This window comes from Bactrocera oleae, chromosome 3 (assembly GCF_042242935.1).
Source record: "Bactrocera oleae isolate idBacOlea1 chromosome 3, idBacOlea1, whole genome shotgun sequence".
In the NCBI taxonomy this organism is placed as follows: Eukaryota; Metazoa; Arthropoda; class Insecta; order Diptera; family Tephritidae; genus Bactrocera; species Bactrocera oleae.
The window spans coordinates 53,696,721-53,719,971 of record NC_091537.1 but is presented as its reverse complement, the minus strand read 5'-3'; the positions used below and the strand labels follow the sequence as shown (position 1 = coordinate 53,719,971).

The 23,251-nt window shown below is 34.2% G+C and overlaps 1 protein-coding gene across 9 annotated transcripts in view; it reads right to left on the bottom strand.

Moving 5' to 3' along the window:
* The window catches only part of Ca-beta (Calcium channel protein beta subunit), a 440,977-nt gene that overhangs the window by 47,159 nt on the left and 370,567 nt on the right, over nt 1-23,251 (bottom strand). For all 9 annotated transcript variants that reach the window (XM_070106634.1, XM_070106637.1, XM_070106635.1 and 6 more), the window contains one exon: nt 11,038-11,205. In XM_070106634.1, the coding sequence (XP_069962735.1) occupies nt 11,038-11,205 (168 nt within the window). The remainder of the gene's footprint in view (nt 1-11,037; nt 11,206-23,251) is intronic.

The window sequence follows — 23,251 nt, the reverse complement described above, 5'->3', positions numbered from 1 at the left end:
ATATTAAGAAGTACGATTGGAGCAAATGGGCGTATCGCTGCTCTTTAAAAACTACAAATTTACTTTAATTTAAATACTCTCGAAACCTGTTGCTACCGAGTATAATAGTTTTGTTCACCTAAAAATAAAAATTGAGATATCTTTATGAAACTTGGTACACATGTTTCTTGGTAGCGTAAGATTGGTATTGCAGATGGACGTAATCGGACCACTGCCACGCCCACAAAACGCCATTAATCAAAAACAAATAAATTGTCATAACTAAGCTCCACAATAAGATACAAGACTGTTATTTTACATACAATATCAAATTAGGGAGGGGCATCCTCAGTTTCAAAAATTTTTTTAAATATTTAATGTGCATATCTCCTAAACCACTAAAGCTATAATAACAGATATTTTTAGCACTTCTATCGACAGTGTAAAAATGGATGAAATCGGGTGACTCGCCCGCCCACTCTCCATATAACGGTACTGTTAAAAACTACTAAAAGCGCGATAAGTCAAGCACCATACACGCCAGAGACATTAAATTTTATCTCTGGAATGGTCTTAGATGACTTTATAGGAACCGCGTTCAAAATTATACTGTGGGCGTGGCACCGCCCAATTTTAGGTGAAAACCCATATCTTAGGACCTGCTCTACCGATTTAAAAAAAATTCGATACCTAATATTTTTCTCATATTTCTACAATATGTTATAGTGCGAAAATGGGAGAAATCGGATTACAATCACGCCTAGTTTTCATATAACACCGTTTTAAATTCCATCTGATTCTTTCACTTTCCAGTATGCAAATCAAGCAACAATGATTATATCGGGGTAAAACTTTGCGTGAATAATGCGTTTAAAGTGTGCCAACTTGTGACCAAAAATATCGGTCAATGTGTAGGATATATAATTGTGGTTCGATATATAATTCGGTTACACCCGAACTTAGAACTTCCTTACTGGTTTATAATTGTGGCTAAACGTACACTACTTGGAAATTGGTAGTTAATAAATAACTCTTCAGATCCTTTAAATTTAATCAACTTCAAAAGGTGAGTCATTTCATATAGTAATTTAGTAATTGCATGACGAACATACAAATTAATTAAAATCTGTTTATTGATTTTAAATTCTGAATGAACGTATTGCTGAGCAATGCTGACAAATATTTTAAACAGTAGTTGACACACATTGTAGTAAACCCAAATACTATTCAGCTTTATTTTAAACTTGTGTGAACGCCATTATTTCCTTAATCGTAGATCTAAAATTTTTCATGCTAATCCATGAAATTTGTTCAGAAAATTGTTAGTAAGGAACAATATCAATAAATGTAAGAGCACTTTATTACCAATTTGCTTGATTTTAAGACTTTTTTGATATGAATTTACCCCTATTAACAAAATATAGTTTTCGGTTTTGGTCAACACTAAAGCTGAAAAGCGTTTCAAAACGAACTCAACCTAATCCTAATTGGAAAGTACAATAGTTAGCTCACAAAAGAAAAAAGAAAATTTTTGGAAAATGGCGATTGACTTTTCAACGTAGCTCGACCAACTCGAACCAGCAATTTTCCAACTTCTTTCACATACGTTTTCTGTAGGTCTGCCAAGTAGGCATCTGTGGCACCTGTAACCTATTTATTCGACTCTAATTTCTGTCCGGAGAGGATTCGCACGAGGCCAATTCCGGAAAATACTGGGAATGTGGGAGTCTAAGTAATCCCTTGTTTAACCCAGAGAGGAGTAGCCATCTTTCCGGCCCATAGACCCGTTTCTTCGGAACAGTGAAGTTCACTGTTTTAACCCTTCATTGGCCTCTACTGTGTAACAGGGGATATATGTATGTATATTACGTCGACGGTCACTGGGCAGAAACTCCCTCTAGTCAAAATAGTACCAGTTGACCTACGATCTTCTGACATTGATTTGTTCGATATATTCGTTTACCTTGACATAATTTTCTGTTTTCTAAGGGATGTCTGCATATGCGTTCGCGAACAGTTTTTATGGCTGAATTGGTTCGAACCGCGAGGACGATCACTTCTCTGCCTGTCATCATGCGGCAAAAAAACATTTTTCAAATATTATGGTTTTTGAGAGATTCATAAATTACACTTAGGTTTTTTCCACGCTTATTCAAAGCAATCCGCCATATACTATATTTTCATCATAAAGGGTTTTCAAAACTAATATAAACTCGTATTAAACTCAATACAAAACAAGAAAAAACGTTAACTTCGGTTGCGCCGAAGCTATAATACCCTTCACAAAAACAAAGGCCCCTTACAAGAACTTGATTCCGAACGTTCAATTTGTATGGCAGCTATATGATATAGTGATCTGAACTGAACAATTTCTGTGGAGAATAATTTGTTGCCTTAAGCAATAACTCGTGCCTAATTTCCTCATCAAATAAAAAAATGTTCCATGCAAGCACTTTACTCCGATCGTTCAGTTAATATAGCAGCTATATGCTATAGTCATCCGATCCATACAATTTCTTCGGAGATTAGATTAATGCTTTAAATAATAATAAATCCCAAATTTCGTGAAGATACCTCGTCAAATGAAAGAGTTTTCCATACAAGCACTTCATTCCGATTGTTCAGTTTGTATGGCAGCTATATGTTATAGTCATCCGATCTGAATAATTTCTTCGGAGATTACATTGTTGACTTAACTAATAATCCGTGCTAAATTTCGTGAAGATACCTCGTCAAATGAAAGAGTCCCGGTTTATTCAAATTAAATAATTTGGCGTGTATATACAGTCAATCCAAAGCAGACTTATACTATGTTCGCACCGAATTGAAATCCTCTTGAAAACACAATTTGTGGATTGTGGAACCAAAGTCGTTCTGGCCGACATTGTGTGTTTTCGATGAGTTTTCATTGACAGTTCACACATCTATTTGTTTACATTTGTTATGTACCCTACAAGAACAGTGACGGTCATCTGATGGGTAATATATATGACAGTCATAGCTGAAAAAAATTTGTTAGCGCGCGGAACAAAGTTTCTATCATTTTCTTAAGAGCCTTGTTTTCTTTTTGGTTGTTTGTTTTGTTTTTTCTGAGTCATTGCGGATCATAAATCCGTCATAGCTGAAAATTGTCAGTTATGACTGAAACGCTATCAGAAGTGAAAAATTCTTTTGCGCAGTAGATAATACTTGTATAATTTTTATTTCTTTAATAAATTTCAAACTTTTAATCAAAATTAGTTATAATAATATACTTAAATATATAAAGGAATGCAACAAAAAATGTAATAAAATAGTTCTCAATTTAAAAATGCAAATGTAAATTAACAGTACTGACATATCAAATGTGAGTGTATTGGTGAACCCATCAGCAGTTTCTTGTAGGGCACGTTTAGGCCAATGGCAAAATTTAGCGCTGGCAAAATATGTCTTCTAATAATATCGATTAAATTAGAGCAGGCACCGACTATAATGAGAGGAATGTAAGTTTTCAAGGGGTTTTCAGCGAAAACTGTGTTTTCGTTTGACAGATTTTGTATGGATGAAAACACAAGTTTTCGCGTGAAAACCTCTTTTGTCTATGAAAACACGAATTTTGCGTCGGTGCGAACATAGTAGAAGGGATTGTTGGTTAAAATCACCGGACCATTGTCATTTGAAGATATAAGTAAAGTAAATGGACAACAGTATCCCACGTATAACAACACAAATTCTTCTAATATTTGCTACCCGATCAGAAATGTTGTGGAGTAATCACAATGATTAGAGGGCGAATGATATATTGAGAATCAATGTATTGTCATTGTTAATTTCGGTATGAGTTCACTAAATCGCATTAGTGCATTTGATTTAGTCAACGCAAGTACACATATGTAAATCGTGAACTGCAGTATGATACTGCCGAATTGGCAGAGACTGTTCCCCGCAATGTTCAACTACTAAATGATGAACAAAAAACAAATTACGACCGCATTATGCTGGCAGTTTCTTCAGAGCAAGGGAATTCCTTTCTAGGTTTTTTTGGATGCACCAGGTGGAACTGGTAAACATTCCTTATTTCGCTACTTCTTGTTGAGATACGATCAAAAATGGCATCGCATTGGCCGTCGCATCATCTGGCATTGCAGCAATTTTATTAGATGAGGACGAAATAGCTCATTCAGTATTTAAGCTGCCATTATACGAGTATACTCAAAATAACCCAGATGCAGTGTGTAACATAAAGAATCGTCCATTACCACTGTGCTGATATATGGTAAAATTATCATTTGGAATGAATACACTATGACACACAAATATTCCTTTAAGGCATTGGATATGGGTATAATATATAAAACAACGACGGGAAAGATATAAAAAAAAACAACGACAAACTATGTGGCGGCTGTCTATTATTTATTACTCCTTTCAACATGCGCGTTCATATGCTTTAAGATCCATCTGCCGAGACTTTCTTAAAACAACTGGTAGGTATTAGCAAGGGAAAAGTTACTGTACAGGGTTGCACATAATGCATTAAAAAAATAATTGATTTAACATTTGAATAATTTTTTTTTTCTATTTTGTAATCCCATATTTGAGAATACAAAATTTTCAATCTGGTAGTTGTATTTTAAACTTTGATTGAGAAATAAAAATAACAAATTTTAATCTTAAGCATATATAATACTTAAGATTTGAAAAAAATAATTGTTTTAAAATTAACACAATTTTCGCGTTGATGGTAATGAAAACCCCCTAGTGTAGATCCATGTCTACGTTGTGCCATCTGATCAAATATGACACTGACAAAAAAATCAACTTTTCACGTATTTGTATTAAAGACTTAATATACCATATTATCGCATTCAAAATAGGCTCCTTTTCAGCCAATATACCTACAAGCATGCCAACGCTTAACCCAATTTTCCATACATTTGTTATAAGCCTCGAATAGAATGGCCTTCCATGCCTTCAGCCTGAAAAAAGTCACAGGGAGCCAAATCTGGCGAATACGGTGGCTGAGAGATGATTCTCGTTTCGTGTGTGGCAAAATATTCAGTGACAATCTTGCTACAATGCCACGGCGCGTTATCGTGGTGGTAATACATGGAGAACCACAAAGTAATCCAAAATACGATGAGCATCAACATAATTTTTGTCTGACTTAAACGAAATAATGTGTTTGATTAATGTAGGGTCAGCTACGTTGTCAATTTTGCAACCTCTCTTCAAGCACTGTTTCTTTAACTATTTCGACATTATCGTCGTTAAGAGAGGTAAACGACTCATATGAGGCAACTTTGCGATGACATCACAACCTTTACTGAATGCTTTGTGCTACTCAAATACTTGTATTTGTGGAAATTTGTATTTTCTATCGTAAAAATCGCCAGATAAACATTTCGCGTCGCATAGCGAACAAACTGACTTAATTTCTAGTATTATATTTCCAAGATTTAAAGATGTTGCTCTTTTAAAACATTATACTCAAAACGCACCCTGTTTTTAGTGTGGCGCCACGAAAAAGTACCAACAAAGAAGAAGAAGTACCGACAAAGAAGCTAAAATAAAAAAGCAGTAGCGAAATTTTGTGAGCAAACTGGTAGAAAAGTGGAGAACTAGCCATGGATTATTAGCAGTATTTGTAGAGCGAAACAAGTAGTGGTTGGATAGAAATTTTGTACTGCCTGACCCAATAGTAAATATGTCATCGGGAAGTCCGGTTAAGTTATTTGAAGACTGCAAGACGGACCCTCAAGTACAAAAGGTTGGCGCAATTGTTGATGTAATTCCGTGTAAAGAGTTCATGGTGGCTGCCAGTCTATTCAACAAAGGAAAGAGTCGTGCTTCGCAATTAGTTTCAATGGATGGTTCTAGTCCAGAACTAGCATCAACATTTTCAAAAACTGTCAAATATGATACTAAAGAACCTATTCCATAACCCCACAATGGCTTCCGAAGCAACTGGAACGGAAATAAACAAAAATTTGTTTATTTAAAAAAAAAAAATTTTCGAGGTTAACCAAGATTTTTTTTTTATACCCTGAGAAGGGTATATTAAATTTGGCACGAAATTTGTAACACGCAGAAGGAAACGTCGGATACCCTATTACAGGGTAGGCGAACCAATGGCACGAGTGGCATTGATAGCACGCGACACAATATTTTGGGCACGTCGTAGAATTAGGTATTTTAAGACGATCGAACGCGATGCTCCTACGCTGCGGAGTGTTCGGTGCGCGGGGTGGGGGCAGCGCGGTGGCAGGCAGGAAGCGCTGCACGGCGCTAGTTTGTTTTGTTTTTATAATGCCGTGGGTTTCAATTGCGAATGACGCATTGTTTGCTTACGCATAAAGTAATAGTGAGTTTTGTTGACATAATTGTATTGTAAAGTTTATTCGGGTGATTTTAAACTGATATTAAATATTTTTCTTATTATTATTAAATTTTAATATGACCAGCTCAGCAAAAAAAAAAAAGTTCATGATACTAAGTATAACAGAGAATTTCAAACTTGGTGGACTGAGAAATATGGCATGATTAGTAAAGGTGACAAAGCGGTGTGTGTTTTATGTTCTAGAACAGTGGTATGTAGAACATCGTCTTTTAAACGACATTTTGAAACAAATCATAAATCTGTTAGTCAAAAAAGCGAGGCAGAACAAAAAGAATTAATTGCAAGTGCATTGAATGACAGAAATAAACAGTCAACGTCTATGATTAAATTTGTTGGCAAAAATTGTAATACAAGCGCGGAAAGTTACGCGGCTGCAAATGTCATTGCTCGGCATGGTAAACCTTTTCAAGAAGGTGAGTTTTTGAAGGAAGCCTGGTTAGCATGCGCGCCCTCTCTTTTTGAAGATTTCGACAATAAAGATAACATAATTCAGCGCATCATAGATACTCCTCTATCAAGAAACACAATAAAAGAAAGAATCTTAAAACTGGCTGAAAATATAACAGATAAACAAAAAATTGACATTAAAGATGCTTCTTTTATAAAAATCTGCACGTTTAGCTGTTTTTGCTCGGTATTGCGTAGAAAACGTCATTAAGGAAGAATTAATTGCAATAAAATCGTTGCTAACAACTACAAAGGGAACAGATATAAGTACGGCAGTTAAAAATTCGCTTGCTGAAAAAGAAATTGATATAAAAAAAATTGTTTCTGTAACAACTGATGGTGCTCCAAGTATGGTGGGTAAAAAAAACGGTTTCATAAGTTTATTTCAAGCTGACGTAGGACATTCGATTCTTGAATTCCACTGCATCATTCACCAACAAGTCTTGTGTGCTAAGAGTGGTTTAATATCCCTTGATAATGTAATGGCGGTAGTTACAAAAATAGTCAACCTCATCTCGTCACAGGCTTTAAACAAGCGAAAATTCTATGCTTTGTTGGACGAAGTCAACTCGGTGTATAATGGCTTACTGATGTATAATAGTGTTCGCTGGTTGAGTCGCGGGAATTTACTTGAAAGATTTGTTGATTGCTTGGAAGAAATCAGACTGTTTTTGAAATTGATGTTTTTTACAGACATATGCCAACATTTAAACACATTAAACGTAAAGCTTCAAGGGACAAACAAAACAATTATTGCCATGATAGATCTCGTTCGCGCTTTTGAGGCAAAACTGCAAGTTTTTAGAAACGATATTATCACAAGAAACTACAAGTATTTTCCAAACTTGAAAAAATATATGAATGATTTAGATATTCACGAGACAGCAGACAAAGAAAAAATTACTGCAGAATTTATTTCTGTGATCGATTCTTTAATTAAGGAATTTTTAGGGAGATTTTCTCAGTTCAAAGAATTGTCGGAAATACTCAAGTTCATTATGTACCCAGATGTGACGTCATTTCATAAACTGAACTTCTCTCAATTTGATTGGTTGGAAATTGAAGAATTTGAAATGCAGCTGATTGATTTCCAATCTAGTTCAATATGGATTCAAAAATTTATTGAAACAAGGAAAGAGTTGGAATTAATTAAAACTGAAAGATCGACAAGTAATTTAAGTAAAAATGCTAATAATAAAATTCTGGAAACATGAAATGTGTTACCAGAAACATTTAACTGTTTGAAGAAGCTGGCTCATGCTATTTTAACCATGTTTTCATCTACATATGCCTGCGAGTCATTATTTTCAGAGATGAATAACATTAAAAACTCGGTTAGAAACCGTTGGACAGATGAATCTAGTTCAGCATGCATTTTGCTAAAAGTAACATCTTACAACGCTAACATAAATTATTTGTCATCTAACCTGCAGCAACAGAAGTCACACTAATTTTACTGAAATTTAATATAAGAGTTTTGATAGTATTTATAATTATTATTTTCCCAACAATCAGAAAGTCAAAATTATTTGATGGCACGCGAATGACCCCATTAAACTTTTTTTTAGAAAAAATGGCACGTTGATGCATAAAGGTTCGCCTACCCTGCCCTATAAAATATAATATATACATAAATGATCAGCATGATGAGCTGAGTTCGTTTAGCCAAATCCGTCTGTCTGTATATACACCGGTGGCACACTAATTTGCACACCCTTACATATTCCAATAGTACTGCTTGAAATTTGAAGATAACAGTATTTTAGGAAAATATTTGTTTTGGATAATAATAAGTTGTTATTTTGCCGTTATAAAGGTCGGTTTCGAAAAAGTATGCCTTTATTTCACAAAGGCTTTTGATTCAGACTGGCATTTTAATTAGCACACCATGCCATCAGAAAAGTTTTTCGTAATTCGTTTGCGGTTAAGGTTGTGATTTTTCTCTGAGATCAGTTGTAAGTAAAATTTTTAATAGACATCGGTGTGAATTATTGAAAACGAGACGTTCCAAGGCTTTCGGGACGGGAAAAATATTACTGAAAACGCTCTCAGATATTATCGTGAGAATAAATCATTTGCAAATGTAAAGAGATCTAGACGCAAAAAGACCACAAAAAGAGAAAATTCACTTATTGTTCGGCAAGCGCTTAAAGATCCTTTTGCGACTTCCTCGCAAATACGAACTACAATGCAGGAGGAAGATAGCGTAAACATTGCCAGCAGGACTGTTAGACATCGGCTTTTAGAAAACAACCTTCGGGGATGCCAAAGTTTCACATTTTTCAGACTGCATAGGGAATCTCCTCTTTCCTTCTGGAATTCTGTTGTTTAGAGCGACGAATCTAAATTCAACTTACACGGGCCTGATGGGAGAACTTATGTGCGACGCCTCCCAAATAAAGAATTGGACCCGAAGTATACCAGGAAGACCGTTAAGTTCAGTGGGGGAAGTGTTATGGTGTGGGGTTGCTTTACGAAGCATGGTGTTGGTCCTTATGTTAAGCTAACAGGCAAGCTAGATTCTGTAACATACCAGAAGTTGCTTACAAAATATCTCGTACTGTTTTTGGAAGACTTACCGTTATCTGTATACACCACCGCAGTTTTCCAACAGGACAATGCGCCCTGCAATAAGTCGAGGTCTGTGATTCAGTGGCTTCAAAACCAGACAATTCTATTGCTGAATTGGCCTGCCCAGAGTCCAGACCTCAATCCAATTGCAAGTCTGTGGGCAATAATAAAAAAGGGAGATATGGCACTGAAACCGAAGACAGTGCACGATTTATGGACAGTTATTCAAGAGGAATGGCAGAAAATTCCCAATGACATCTGCGTGGATTTGGTCACATCTATGCCGAGAAGATATACATCCGTAATTTCCCAAAATGGATACCCAACTAAATATTGAGTAAGTATAAAATCATACGCTTCTTTTTTCAAATTACTTTCAAAATTTTGTAATATTTTTTTTCAGATGTGTTGATCTGTGTTTTATTTTAATTTTTGTGCACATTGGAGGGTGTGCTAATTAGTGTGCCACCTCTGTATATAAACTAGTCTCTCAATTTTTAAGCTATCGATCTGAAGATTTGCACATGTTCTTTCCTCATTAAGAAGCTGCTCATTTGTCGGAAAGGACGATTTCGGACCACTATAGCATATAGCTGCCATACAAACTGAATGATCGGAGTAAAACGCTTGCAAGTAAAACTTTTTTATTTGATTTTTTCTTATTCTTATTGTCTAAGGCAACAATGTAATCTTCGAAGAAATTGTTGAGATCAGATTACTATAGCATATAGCTGCCATAGAAACTGAACTTATTTAAGGCAATAATGCAATATCCGAAGAAATTGTATAGATCAGATGACTATAGCATATAGTTGCCATATTAACTGAACGAACGGAATAAAGTGCTTGCATGGAAACCATTTTTAATTGACCAGGTATTTTCATGAAATTAAATCGGAATCAAGCTCTTGTGCGGAACCTTTGTATTTGTGAAGGGTTATATAGCTTCGGTGCAACCGAAGTTAACGTTTTTTCTTGTTTTTCAACTAATAAAAGAAAAAACAGAACGGAGATTGTTTTATTCGTTCTGTAGTTATTAATTAATCCATCCCAGATTGGTCACTTCGTCCACTGTGCGTTATAAACAAATAGCTGCCAAACATACACTATTTGACACATGGAGATTAAACTTCACACGAACCTAGAAAAGGATGTACTAAAAAATCGAAAATTTACTTTATTTATTCGGCATGCGCACGTAGTTATAAAATAAATTCGACGTTTCAAAACTATCATAGGCAATCGATAGCATGAAAAATCGCAGCATGAAAAATCGAAGTAATTTATAAAATTATAAATTGCCTAAGAAATGAAATATTAGTGGAAAAGGAATTAAAAGTCATTTCAACAAAGTTTTTGTAATCGAAGAACATAGATATACCGGTGTTTTCTCTGCGCTAACATGTGCTTTGATACATGTTTGAGTTGAGTTGATTTTTTTTTGGTGGAGAAATTGATGTTTATAATATAACATTGTATGTGAATTTGAATGATATGTGAGAAATAATATAACTTATATGTATCAGATCATATATATTAGATTCTCGCAATAACATTTTCACTAATACCGATTTAAAGTTTTTCTTAGGAATGAATTAAACAAGCCATATTTAATACACCTTATCTTATTTTGATTTATAATAGAATTTTAGGATACTTACTTCTAAGTATTCAGCAATATGCTCACATGCATCCTCCAGTTGATTTTCGTCAAGTATCACATCAAACATCTCTGAGGGACATTGCGCTAGTTTTTCAGCAGCAACCATTTGAACTGAAAGATTTTTAGCTTGCGATTTCCCCCTCGATTTAATCAACCTTTGTAGGACCTAAAAGAAAATTTTATATTTACAATCTGGTTCGCAATATTCTTAAGCGTATTAAACACAACATTTTATTAAACATTTCGCATGATCTCTTCGTATAATCTCTTATACAGAATTTCTTAACCTTTTTTTGAAAAACTTTAAATAAGTCTTCCTTTGCTACAGTAATTCTATACTTTTTTAAAACAATTTGATATTTTTGTACAAGTTTTAGTATTGTGATAAGTAACGTGATTCATTAACAAAAACCTAAAATCTAACATAACAACAACCTTAAACACACGTTAGATCAGGGCTCATTCATGTCGAAAAAAAGTAACGCAAAGAGAAAAAAATTATTAATGGCACTGGTCAAGGCAGCAGTTCAAATCATAATTATTTTTCGCTACTGCAAACGGTTGATGATAACAGTGACGACGACGTAGAGATCATTAGTCCCACGCAGGGTTGCAAAGTTTCTAGTTCAAAATTTTTGAATTACAAATTTTATTTTAATTTTTTAATTCCGATGTTGGGATTAAAAATTAAATCCAAGACGTTTGGGATTAAATATTTTATTTTTTAATTTTAATAAAGTACGCAAACGCGAAAATTTTGTTAATTTTAAAACAAATACTTTTTAATTCTTAATTATATGCTTGGGATTTAAATAAATTTTATTTTGTTCAATCCAGTAGTTGGGTTTAAAAGTAAATTTTTATTTTAGAATGTGGAATTAATTTTTTTTTTTTTTCTAAACCGGTATATAAGATTATTTTGTTTTTATTTTGATATCTGGAATTAGTGTTTAATTTATTTTTAAATCCCGTATTAAAGACTACAAAATAAATAAAAAAATTCAATTATAATCTTAATCTCTCTATCTCTAAAGTCTTCCAGTCACCCAATTAAAGAACTCACTTTTGAGTTTATTAAAATTCAAGCTCTTCATTAATAAAGCATGTATATTTTTGTCGTAATGTCAGACCGTTTATATACAGCTATGGACAGAGGTTTAGCGCACTTTCTTATTGTTAAATATAATACTTAATAACGTTATAAATATATAAAAAGAAAGTAAACCCGTAATGTTATACAAAAACTATTTATTACTTCACTAAAAACTAAAATAATACTTTGTGGAATAATCGTTATTCTTCTTTGGCATCTGTCCAAAGTAATAGCGTTCCATGCTTTCTGTACTCCAGCAAAAAACTCGTCGCAATTTTTCTAATTTTCTTTGCCCATTTTTTCTTTTGACATCATTCCACAAGTTCTCGATTGGGTTTAGATCAGGACTTTGCGCTGGCGAATCTAGAAGTGGAATTTTTTCTTGTGTGAGCCAATTTTTTTTACCTCTTCTGTTGTATGCTTAGGACTGTTATCGTGCATAAAAATCCAATTTACAAAAATAACGTCGTAGGAATATGTCGCCATTGTATTTCTTAGTATATCAAGATATGCAAATTTCTATCTTTACTAGGGGTTCAACCTAACTCCATGAAAACTACCCCAAAGCTTTTAAATTTCATACACCGTGCTTTACGCTCTTTTTGGTATATCTTGGATTGACTTCCTGGTTTTTCTTGTACAAATGTTTTACCATCAGGACTTATGCGATTTATTTTAGTTTATTACGTAAAAAGTATTTTCTTTCCTTTTCCAAAAGTATAAATCTGTTGATCTGTGACTATGAGCGAATGACAAACGTGATTTAACATTATTTTTCGAAAATAACGTTTTTTTCTGCGCAGATTACATACAAATTATTTTCATTTAAACATCTCCGCTCTAGTTTCTTGACGAGTTTAAGCCCAGTTCTGCATTGACTTCGAATATTATTGCGCCTTACGAATTTTGTTTTGGGTTAACAGATTAGGATCACTCTTAACATTTTGATGGCATTGTTCACCATTTTTCTGGAACATTTCACTATATTAGCAATTTTTATTTGGTTTGTAGCGTTTTTGTTGGTGTTGGTGCATGGAGTGGTGATGTGGAATGTATGGCAAGTAGGTGTAGTGATGTGGATGTAAATAAATGTCGTGATTGTAGTGTAAGTAGATGTGGTTTTAAAATATTAGGGTGGTTCGCCTTTATCTTTTTCAACGGAAATATTGTGGTTTTGAGGGCGTGTACCACTTGCAATAGTGACTCGAATGCTTGTGAAAGCGTGGGATTTCCAGACAGGATATCATCTACATACAAGTACGTTTACGTTTTTAACACCTGGTTGCCGGAGGAAATTCTGACGTGGTGTTTTCTAACAATTCGAATGGCTAGATATGGAGCACAGTTGACGCCAAGGGTAACTGTTTTTAATTTATAGTGGCGTAGAGGACTACTGGGGTATTTTCAGAAAATAATCCGCTGAAAATCGTAGTCATCTTTATGTACGACTATTTGCCGATCCATTTATTCAGCGTCAGATTTTTAATATGGAAGCATATTTGTTAGTTGCGGTAAGACAATAGCTTCTGCTTCAGGGTAATGGGGCTCCGCTCATTCCCGCGATTTCAAAATGACCTAGTTTTGGTGCTTCTTGCCGATTTTCGGTATTTTGTATTTCGGCATTTGCTGTTGCAATTAATACCGTAGCCATTTTAACATTAGTTTGAGGTAAGCTGGTAAAATTTATGATATGTAACATTGAATGATGTCTTTTGTGGCAATATACTCAATTGAAATTGCTTTCACATTCTTTAAGACTGTCGCACGTGACAATTATTTTGTGCAAAGTTTTATTGTTCTCACAAATTTGTTCCCATCGACAATATTAAATTTTTTGAATTTATCGCAAGATTTGAGCTTATGCCCTCCTGTACACATTTCGCATGTCGTTTGTTTATACTGTTCGGATGTGAACGATTGACTGGTTTGAGGTCTATTGAAGCTTCTATTGAGGTTGTTTTGAACATTTTTAGTTCTAACTTTTTTGTCTACCCTTTCTGCAATTTCGTATTGGGTAGTTAGAAATTCTTTCATTTGCTGCCACGTTAGGCATTTTTTCCGAGATGAGAGCGCTTGCTCCCACAAAAGTAATGATTTTTCTGGTAATGCTGCGGTGGATATTTTTATTAGAGTAGGATCACAGCTGTCTGTGGGAATATTTTGTGTCGATAGAACCGACAAACAATTAGAAACAGTGGATTGTACTTAATAAATTATCTTCGTATATATGAATGTTTGAACGAAACTCTTTTAAGTAAATAGAGTTTATTAATTCCGACAAAATAACTTTTAAATTGCGTATATATGTATAACCGCAAACTCTTTTGAGTTAATAACAGTTTTTAATATATCTTCGTATATATGAATGTGTAAACGAAACTCTTTTAAGTAAATAGAGTTTATTAATTCCGACAAAATAACTTTTAAATTGCGTATATATGTATAACCGCAAACTCTTTTGAGTTAATAAGAGTTATTAATTCGAATTAAATATCTGAAATACGCGGATTTAGTTTTTATAGTTAGCGGTCGTATTTATTTTTTAATTTATTAACAATTTAACTTTTATTTATTTATGTTTTTGTGTCCTTATGTAGGGGTATGTAGGTTACCCTAATGCGTGAACTCGTAGGTACGTATTTATGTACTTGTGCAATTGAGAGCTCGTTGAAGAGATCAATGCACTTTGTACTAAAATGTTTGTGCGCAACCCTGAGTGTTTTCGTTTGCCAAAGAACAAAGGGTATGGCGGGATATACTATGCCAAAATGGACTTTGAAGAGCTATGTATGTATGTAATATATTTGATTAATTTTTATATTAAATACCGTGATTTTTTTTAGCTTTCTTTTAGCATTTTTTTTTGTTTTGTTATTTGTAGTTATTTGTTAAGAATTGTAGTTATAATTTAACCGCACCGTTTAATTAGTTTCAAAATAACCAATTTTTAAATGATAAAATGAAATAAAAATATGTAATTGTAACCACTGTACTTGGGGTAATAGGAGCATTGGCAGATCGTGTGCCGAATATACGAATGCGTAATATTTTCGGCACGAGAGAAGAGTGTAAAAAAAAGTTATAGTACGCAGGTATTTTACCGACTGCACTTATGTTAATATATTCGGATATAAGTATATGTGTAAATATATAAATAAATGTTTAGTTATAAAATATATTCGTAAATGTAATTTGCATATTATTTGACAATTGAACGTATTAATATGTATGTTTATATTTTTGTATTTTTGCTGTACATTCTAGCTTTAGTTGTTATTGTGCCTTAGCTTGCTTATTGTTATGCAGTCTTTTTTATTGCTTTATTAAGCATAAGGGGTACTACCGGAAATTTTTTTTTGGGTTTCGCGTACTTTTGTATTTGTATTTCAGTATTTCTTTTTTTTTGTTTTTTTAGCACATTTAATATGTTTTGCCGTTTCACTTTTCGTATTTTATGACATACCTTCTGCTCAAATATAAACGAGACTGGCTCAATAAAACAGAAACGGTTAATTATTCTTCAATATTTATTTTATCCCCTTCAAAATAGTCACCATTAGAGGCGATACACATATGCCACCTTTTTTTCCAATCTTCCTAACACTTCTGGTAGGCCGCTTTAGGTATGGCTTTCAGTTCCTTCTTCGAATTCTCTTTTATGACTTCAATCGACTGAAAATGCTTTCCACGAAGCGGCAATTTGAGTTTAGGGAAAAGAAAAAAGTCACACGGTGCCATGTCGGGTGAATACGGTGCTTGCGGAACAATATTTACGTTGTTTTTGGTCAAATAATCGCGTACAAGACGAGACGTATGAGCTGGATTTTGGAACAAGTCGAGCAGACACACGTCTCATGCCCAAAACATCGTGAATAATGCTATGAGCGGATCCATTTGATATGTTGAGCTCACTAGCTATCTATCTTTCAGTCACACGACGATTTTCCAACACAATTTTCTTTACTTTTTCGACGTTTTCTTCGTTTATTGACGTTGCTGGGCGACGATCATGGGGCAAGTTCTCCAGCGATGTACGGCCGTCCTTGAACGACTTATACCAATCAAAAATACGTGCACGTGATAGGCAAGACCCCATATATTCCATAGTAAAATTCGAAAAACACACTCGAGGTTGACTTGTTTATAGTGACTTAAAAAAAAAACTATGTGACAGATCGCGCTCAAATTTGACATGTAAACATATAACAGTCCTGCCAACCAAAGCAAAAAAAAGTATGGCCATATGTCATGTCCTTGTCGAGTTATGAATAAAGTCTCGTTTTGCGTTGAGCAGAAGGTACAAGTATACATACTATATGTATATGTACGAACATACGTATGTACATATATTCAGTCACTCAACAATGAAGAAGAAAGTAGATTTTTGTTTTGATCATAAAATGGAGCTTTAAAAAAACTATGAACACATTAATTTAAAGTCAAATCATTTAATTTTGTGAAAATTTTTTTTCCGAATGTTCAATAAAATTAAATTTTTATGATGTGATTATGTACACCAAATCGTTCATGTGACGCAATGTATGTATGTACATATATTTTTCTTTATATGGTACTCTGCACTTCGTTAATGTTTGAGTTTTGGTGCATGGTCCCTACAAGAAACTGCTGATGGGTTCCCCAATACACTCACATTTATTATGTCAGTACTGACAGTCAAATGAACAGTAAAATGACCGTCAATGTTTACGATTTTTCCAAAAGCAAGTTCTGTAGATGTTGTGAAATACTTGTGTAGCTGTTATTTGGTGCGATAAACCAAAAATGTTGCGTGCTTCTGTGCAATAACAATTTTTGTTTAATTAAAAATAAATAAATAACAAAGGATTTATAATATAATATACGTAAGTTATTATTTAGTTTAAAATAATTTATATTTTTAGTTAATTTTCATTTTTATTTAGGCATTTTTAAATACCGAAATATTCATGAACTGGAGAAATGCGTACAGCAGAGCTTTTGAGAGTAGCAAGCATGGAATGAGGTGAAGATTTCTTTTCATAATTTATTATTTAAATATATTTTTGTTACACTCTTTTTTTATATTTATGTATATTATTATAACTAATTTTAATGAAAAGTTTTCAATTTATTAAAGAAATAAAAATTATATTATCTACTGCGCAAAAATAATTTTTCATTTGTGATAGATTTACAGTCATAACTGACAAATTGTAGCTATGATAGCGTTTCAGTCATGGTATAGATATATAGCGCATCAATTCCGAATACCCCTGTGTTAAAGAGAGATGCAAACTCATACACATGCATTTGTTTACATCAGTTTTTGCACAAGGCTCTTAAGAAAATTATAGAAACTTTGTTCTGCGCGCTGACAAAATTTTTTCAGCTATGACTGTCATATTACCCATCAGATGACCGTCACTGTTCTTGTAGGGGCGTAGTGATGTGGAATGTATAGTAAGGTAGGTGTGGTGATGTAAGTAGATGTGGTGAATGTGGTGTGGCAGTGTCTTATGGTGAGGGAGGACTGAGACTCATTTAGCCAATAAACTATTAAATACAAGTTCACAACAGGGAGTCGTTATTTGTTAGACCAAACAAAACTAATGGCCGAAACTATTGCTGCGCTAAATCATTGTCTAATGAATTTATGACGACATTTAACTAAAACAAATAAACTTCATCTGACTGAATATGATAACGGGTATTCACCTCGCATTTAAAGGGGCGTGAGAAGCAGTATTGGCAATAATAAATTCCAAACAATATTATCTCTTACAAGTAACAGTAATATTTCTAATTATGAATGCAAGTGCGCTAAATCTCTGATCATAGCTGTAACTATAATCTCATGAAATGCCAGCGGTGTTGCGGTTATTCCCAATGATCAAGTCAACATTAGAAGGAAAATCTTATTTGTAGCATCTATCTCATATTATATATTATAACTCACACTTAATTTAACTTAATTTATACATACACATATGTATATACCACCCTCTGTGGTGAAAATACATAGTAAATATTTGCATACATCACTCGTTATTATAATTTCTCATTTGTTTGGGCAAAGCAACACTAAAAGTACCAGAGCGGTCAAATGACCGTTTTTGAGACTTTAATCAATATTGATTAATTCCAGGGTTTTATTTTTTGAACCTATTGCACGACTTTTTCTATAATATATAACTGTTTAATTTTTCAATATATATTTCTCTTCTTTTGTCGTTTTTCCTGTTAATAATATGTACTGTCTACCCTGAGCGGTCTTTTGACTGTTAAAATGTATATGAAGCTTTATGAAATTATCTGCTTTGAAATCCAAAATTTAACACAAAAACAGTATATCTTATGGGATGCGGAAAAAATATAACCACTGATGATTTTTTTATGAGGTCATCGTTAGCAACAAAACTTTTATCAAAAGGACCTACCTTAGTAGGAACTATTCGGGAGAATAAGAAGGAATTACCCAAACCTGCAAATGAAAAGAAGGACAAAATGGCACGTTTTTCAACGCCGATTTACAATTTAAATAATTGTATTCTAACAATTTACAAAAGCAAACCGAACAAACAAGTTCTCTTATGTGTAATATGTAAAAATTAAAGATTTTTATAAACTTTTCAGTTTTAAGCCTTCTTTCTAAAAATGACTCCTAAAGCCCAAAAGATAAATGTTTTTTTTATTATTATATGATAATAATTTTGTGTTTATTGTTTATGCTAAATTCTGTATTAATTACAATCAACTAGAAAAGACTACAATGATTAATTCAAAAGCGGTAATTTGACCGCCATCCGGTAGGAATAGGTAGCTTTAGTGTATATCACTGTATATCCGATCGTTTTTATACTCTCGCAACCTGTTGCTACAGAGTATAATAGTTTTGTTCACCTAACGGTTGTTTGTATCACCTAAAACTAATCGAGTTAGATATAGGGTTATACATATATAAATGATCAGGATGAAGAGACGAGTTGAAATCCGGGTGACTGTCTGTCCGTCCGTCCGTCCGTGCAAGCTCTAACTTGAGTAAAAATTGAGATATCTTTATGAAACTTGGTAGACATGTTTCTTGGTACAGTGAGACGGTTGGTATTGCAGATGGGCGTAATCGGACCACTGCCATGCCCACGAAACGCCATTAATCAAAAACAAATAACTTGCCATAACTAAGCTCCGCAATAAGATACAAGACTGTTATTTGGTACACAGGATCACATTAGGGAGGGGCATCTGCAGTTAAAACTTTTTTTAAAAAGTGGGCGTGGTCCCGCCTCTAATAGGTGTAATGTGCATATCTCCTAAACCGCTAATGCTATAACAACAAAATTCACTAGAAGCAAATGTTTTTAGCACTTCTATTGACGGTGTGAAAATAGTTGAAATCGGGTGGCAACTCCGCCCACTCCCCATATAACGGTACTGTTAAAAACTCCTAAAAGCGCGATAAATCAAGCACTAAACACCCTAGAGACATTAAATTTTATCTCTGAGATGGTATAAGATGACTTTATAGGAACCGCGTTCAAAATTAGACAGTGGGCGTGGCACAGCCCACTTTTAGGTGAAAACCCATATCTTGAGATCTGCTCAACCGATTTCAACCAAATTCGGTGCATAACGTTCTTTTCTAGCACTTCTATTGACGGTGTGAAAATAGTTGAAATCGGGTGGCAACTCCGCCCACTCCCCATATAACGGTACTGTTAAAAACTACTAAAAGCGCGATAAATCAAGCACTAAACACGCCAGAGACATTAAATTTTATCTCTGAGATGGTATAAGATGACTTTATAGGAACCGCGTTCAAAATTAGACAGTGGGCGTGGCACAGCCCACTTTTAGGTGAAAACCCATATCTTGAGATCTGCTCAACCGATTTCAACCAAATTCGGTGCATAACGTTCTTTTCATGTTTCTAAGTCATAGTGGGCGAAATCGGACTACAACCACGCTTACTTCCCATGTAACACCATTTTCAATTCCATCTGATTCTTTCACTTTCCACTATGCAAATCAGGTAACAATGATTACATCGGGGTAAAACTTTGCGTGAATAATGCAATTAAAGTATGCCACCTTGCGGCCAAAAATTGTCTAAATCGAACCAAAATGTTCAAACCCCTAAGTACTAAATATGTGGACCCCAGTGCCTATAGTTGACCTTCTACCGAAAATATCAGTCAATCCACAAAGAAATCTCAAACGAGTATACCATTTGACTTTGCGAGAGTATAAAATGTTCGGTTACATCCGAACTTAGCCCTTCCTTACTAGTTTATATTCGCTTCTTTCGGGTCCACAGTCCCAGCAACATACAAAGAAACATTAACTTTCACAAATAAACCACTAGTTGATATATGTATGAGGTGTGTTCAAAGGAAAAGGTTAATTTTGAATTTTTTTGAAAAGTCCCCCTCGGATATAATGCACTTGTGTCAACGCTATTTCCAATCTTTAAAACATTTATGAAATGCACTTTTCGGTATGCTTCTTTCTTTCTTTAGTTCTGACTTGATCTCATCAGTTGTGGCAAAACGCTTTCCTTTCATTGATTTATACAGTTTTGGGAATAAGAAAAAGTCGCAGAGAGCCAAATCATGTGAATACGGTGGTCGAGACATGATTAAAGTTTTGTTTTTGGTCAAAAAAATCACAAATAAGCATTGAGGTGTGAGCTGTTGCATTACCGTATTGCAGAATCTACAGAATCTACGATTGTTTGAAATTAGCTCCTAATGCAGGCACATGATTAACATATGTCGATAATCGAATGTACACAGCCCGCGAAAAATCAAAATTTACCTTTTTCTCTGAACACACTTCGTACATACAGTGCGTTCGAAAAATAACGTTTTTCGTTTGCTCTGATCCACGAAGTATTTAAATACGAGTTGTACATTTGTGAAAAGGTGTTCTGAGGACAAAGCTATTGTTCTCCTTTTTGAGAAGAAACCACTGCTCAGTCTAAGAGATGCTAAAAAAATGTTGCTCAAAAAGGGATTAGGCATATCTCTTAATATAATATGGGAAATACTGCAGAGATCTGGCATCAAACGCAATAGTACTGTAATAATTCGAAAAATATGGATGTTTATGGATGCTTCTCTGCTCATGGATTTAGGGTTTGACGTGCTTCACAGTAACTATGAACACCGTTAGAATGATAAAGTTCTACAAAAAGAACTTACTGAAGTGATCTTTTACTGCAAAATAACCATGATTGGATACTTAGTAAGGTAAATTCAAAAAGACAGATGTGAAAAATTTATTTAAAAAAATGTTTAAAACAAGTAAGAGATGTAGTTTCGTCAACAAATCAGTCACTTGTTCTATTCTAAATGAGCAGACATCATTATCCGCGAGCACAATAATTACTAATACTACAGTGTAAGATCAGAAAACATACTATAAGTATCTTATGCAAGTGAAATTATAGAAGATGAAAATACGGAACATAATGTTAGAAGAGCTTTATGTGTCTTTAAAATACTCAAATTCAACAAATAATAGTTCACCTTCAGAAGAATGACGCAGTACAAAGGAGAGAGAAACATTCTCAAATATTTTGGTATTACTATGGTAAAGAAAGAAACTAATGCCTTTCTACAATCTTGCGATCAAACCCGCTTGAAAAATGGAGATCTAAAAAGGAAGGTATTATCAACAAGTAAGGAAGTGCTAAGTTCGGATGTAACTGAACAATTTATACTCTCGCAAAGTCAAATGGTATACTCGTTTAAGATTTCTTTGTGGATTGGCTGATATTTTCGGTAGAAGGTCAACTATAGGCACTGGGGTCCACATATTTAGAACTTAGGGGCTTGAACAGTTTTGGTTCGATTTAGACAATTTTTGGTCACAAGGTGGCATACTTTAAACGTATTATTCACGCAAAGTTTTACCCCGATATAATCATTGTTGCTTGACATGCATAGTGGAAAGTGAAAGAATCAGATGGAATTGAAAATGGTGTTATATGAGAAATAGGCGTGGTTGTAGTCCGATTTCGCCTATTTCCGCACTATAACATAGAAATATTAAAATAACGTTATGTACCGAATTCTGTTGAAATTGGTTAAGCAGATCTCAAGATATGGGTTTTCACCTAAAAGTGGGCTGTGCCACTCCCACTGTCTAATTTTGAACGCGGTTCCTATAAAGTCATCTCATATCATCCCAGAGATAAAATTTAATGTCTCTGGCGTGTTTAGTGCTTGATTTATCGCACTTTTAGTAGTTTTTACCGGTACCGTTATATGGGGAGTGGAAGAGTAGCCACCCGATTTCAACTATTTTCACACTGTGGGTAGAGGTTCTAAAAAAATTTGCTTCCAGTGAATTTTGTTATTATATCACTAGCGGTTTAGGAGATATGCACATTAAACCTATTATAGGCGGGCCCAAGGTCACTTTAAATTTTAACTGCAGATGCCCCTCTCTAATGTGATCCTGTGTACCAAATAACAGTCTTATATCTTATTGCGGAGCTTAGTTATGGCAATTTATTTGTTTTTGAATAATGGCGTTTTGTGGGCGTGGCAGTGGTCCGATTACGCCCATCTGCAATACCAACTGTCTCACGGTACAAAGAAACATGTGTACCAAGTTTCATAAAGATATCTCAATTTTTACTCAAGTTACAGCTTGCACGGACGGACAGAGGGACGGACGGACAGACAGTCCCCGGATTTCAACTCGTCTCTTCATCCTGATCATTTATATATGTATATATATCCCTATATCTTACTCGATTAGTTTTAGGTGATACAAACAACCGTTAGGTGAACAAAACTATAATATTATACTCTGTAGCAACAGGTTGCGAGAGTATAAAAAGGCTCGACCACAATCTTAAACTTGTTCAGTGTTAAGTAGATTGAAGTTTTGATTATTTCTTGTTGACCGTTAAATCTGCAGAGTCTATTAATAATGAAATGTCAAAAAAGGAGAATTCGCCCCAGTAAATTTGGCTAGAGTATGCTTGTTTTACAACAAAAGATAATTTATAATAGAACAAGTCTTTTAGAAGATGTCCATACTGATACAGATTCAAACAATGAAAGTTTAAAAAATCTGAATGATAGATCTTATATTTATCACAATGCTTGTGGAATAAATAAAATAATTT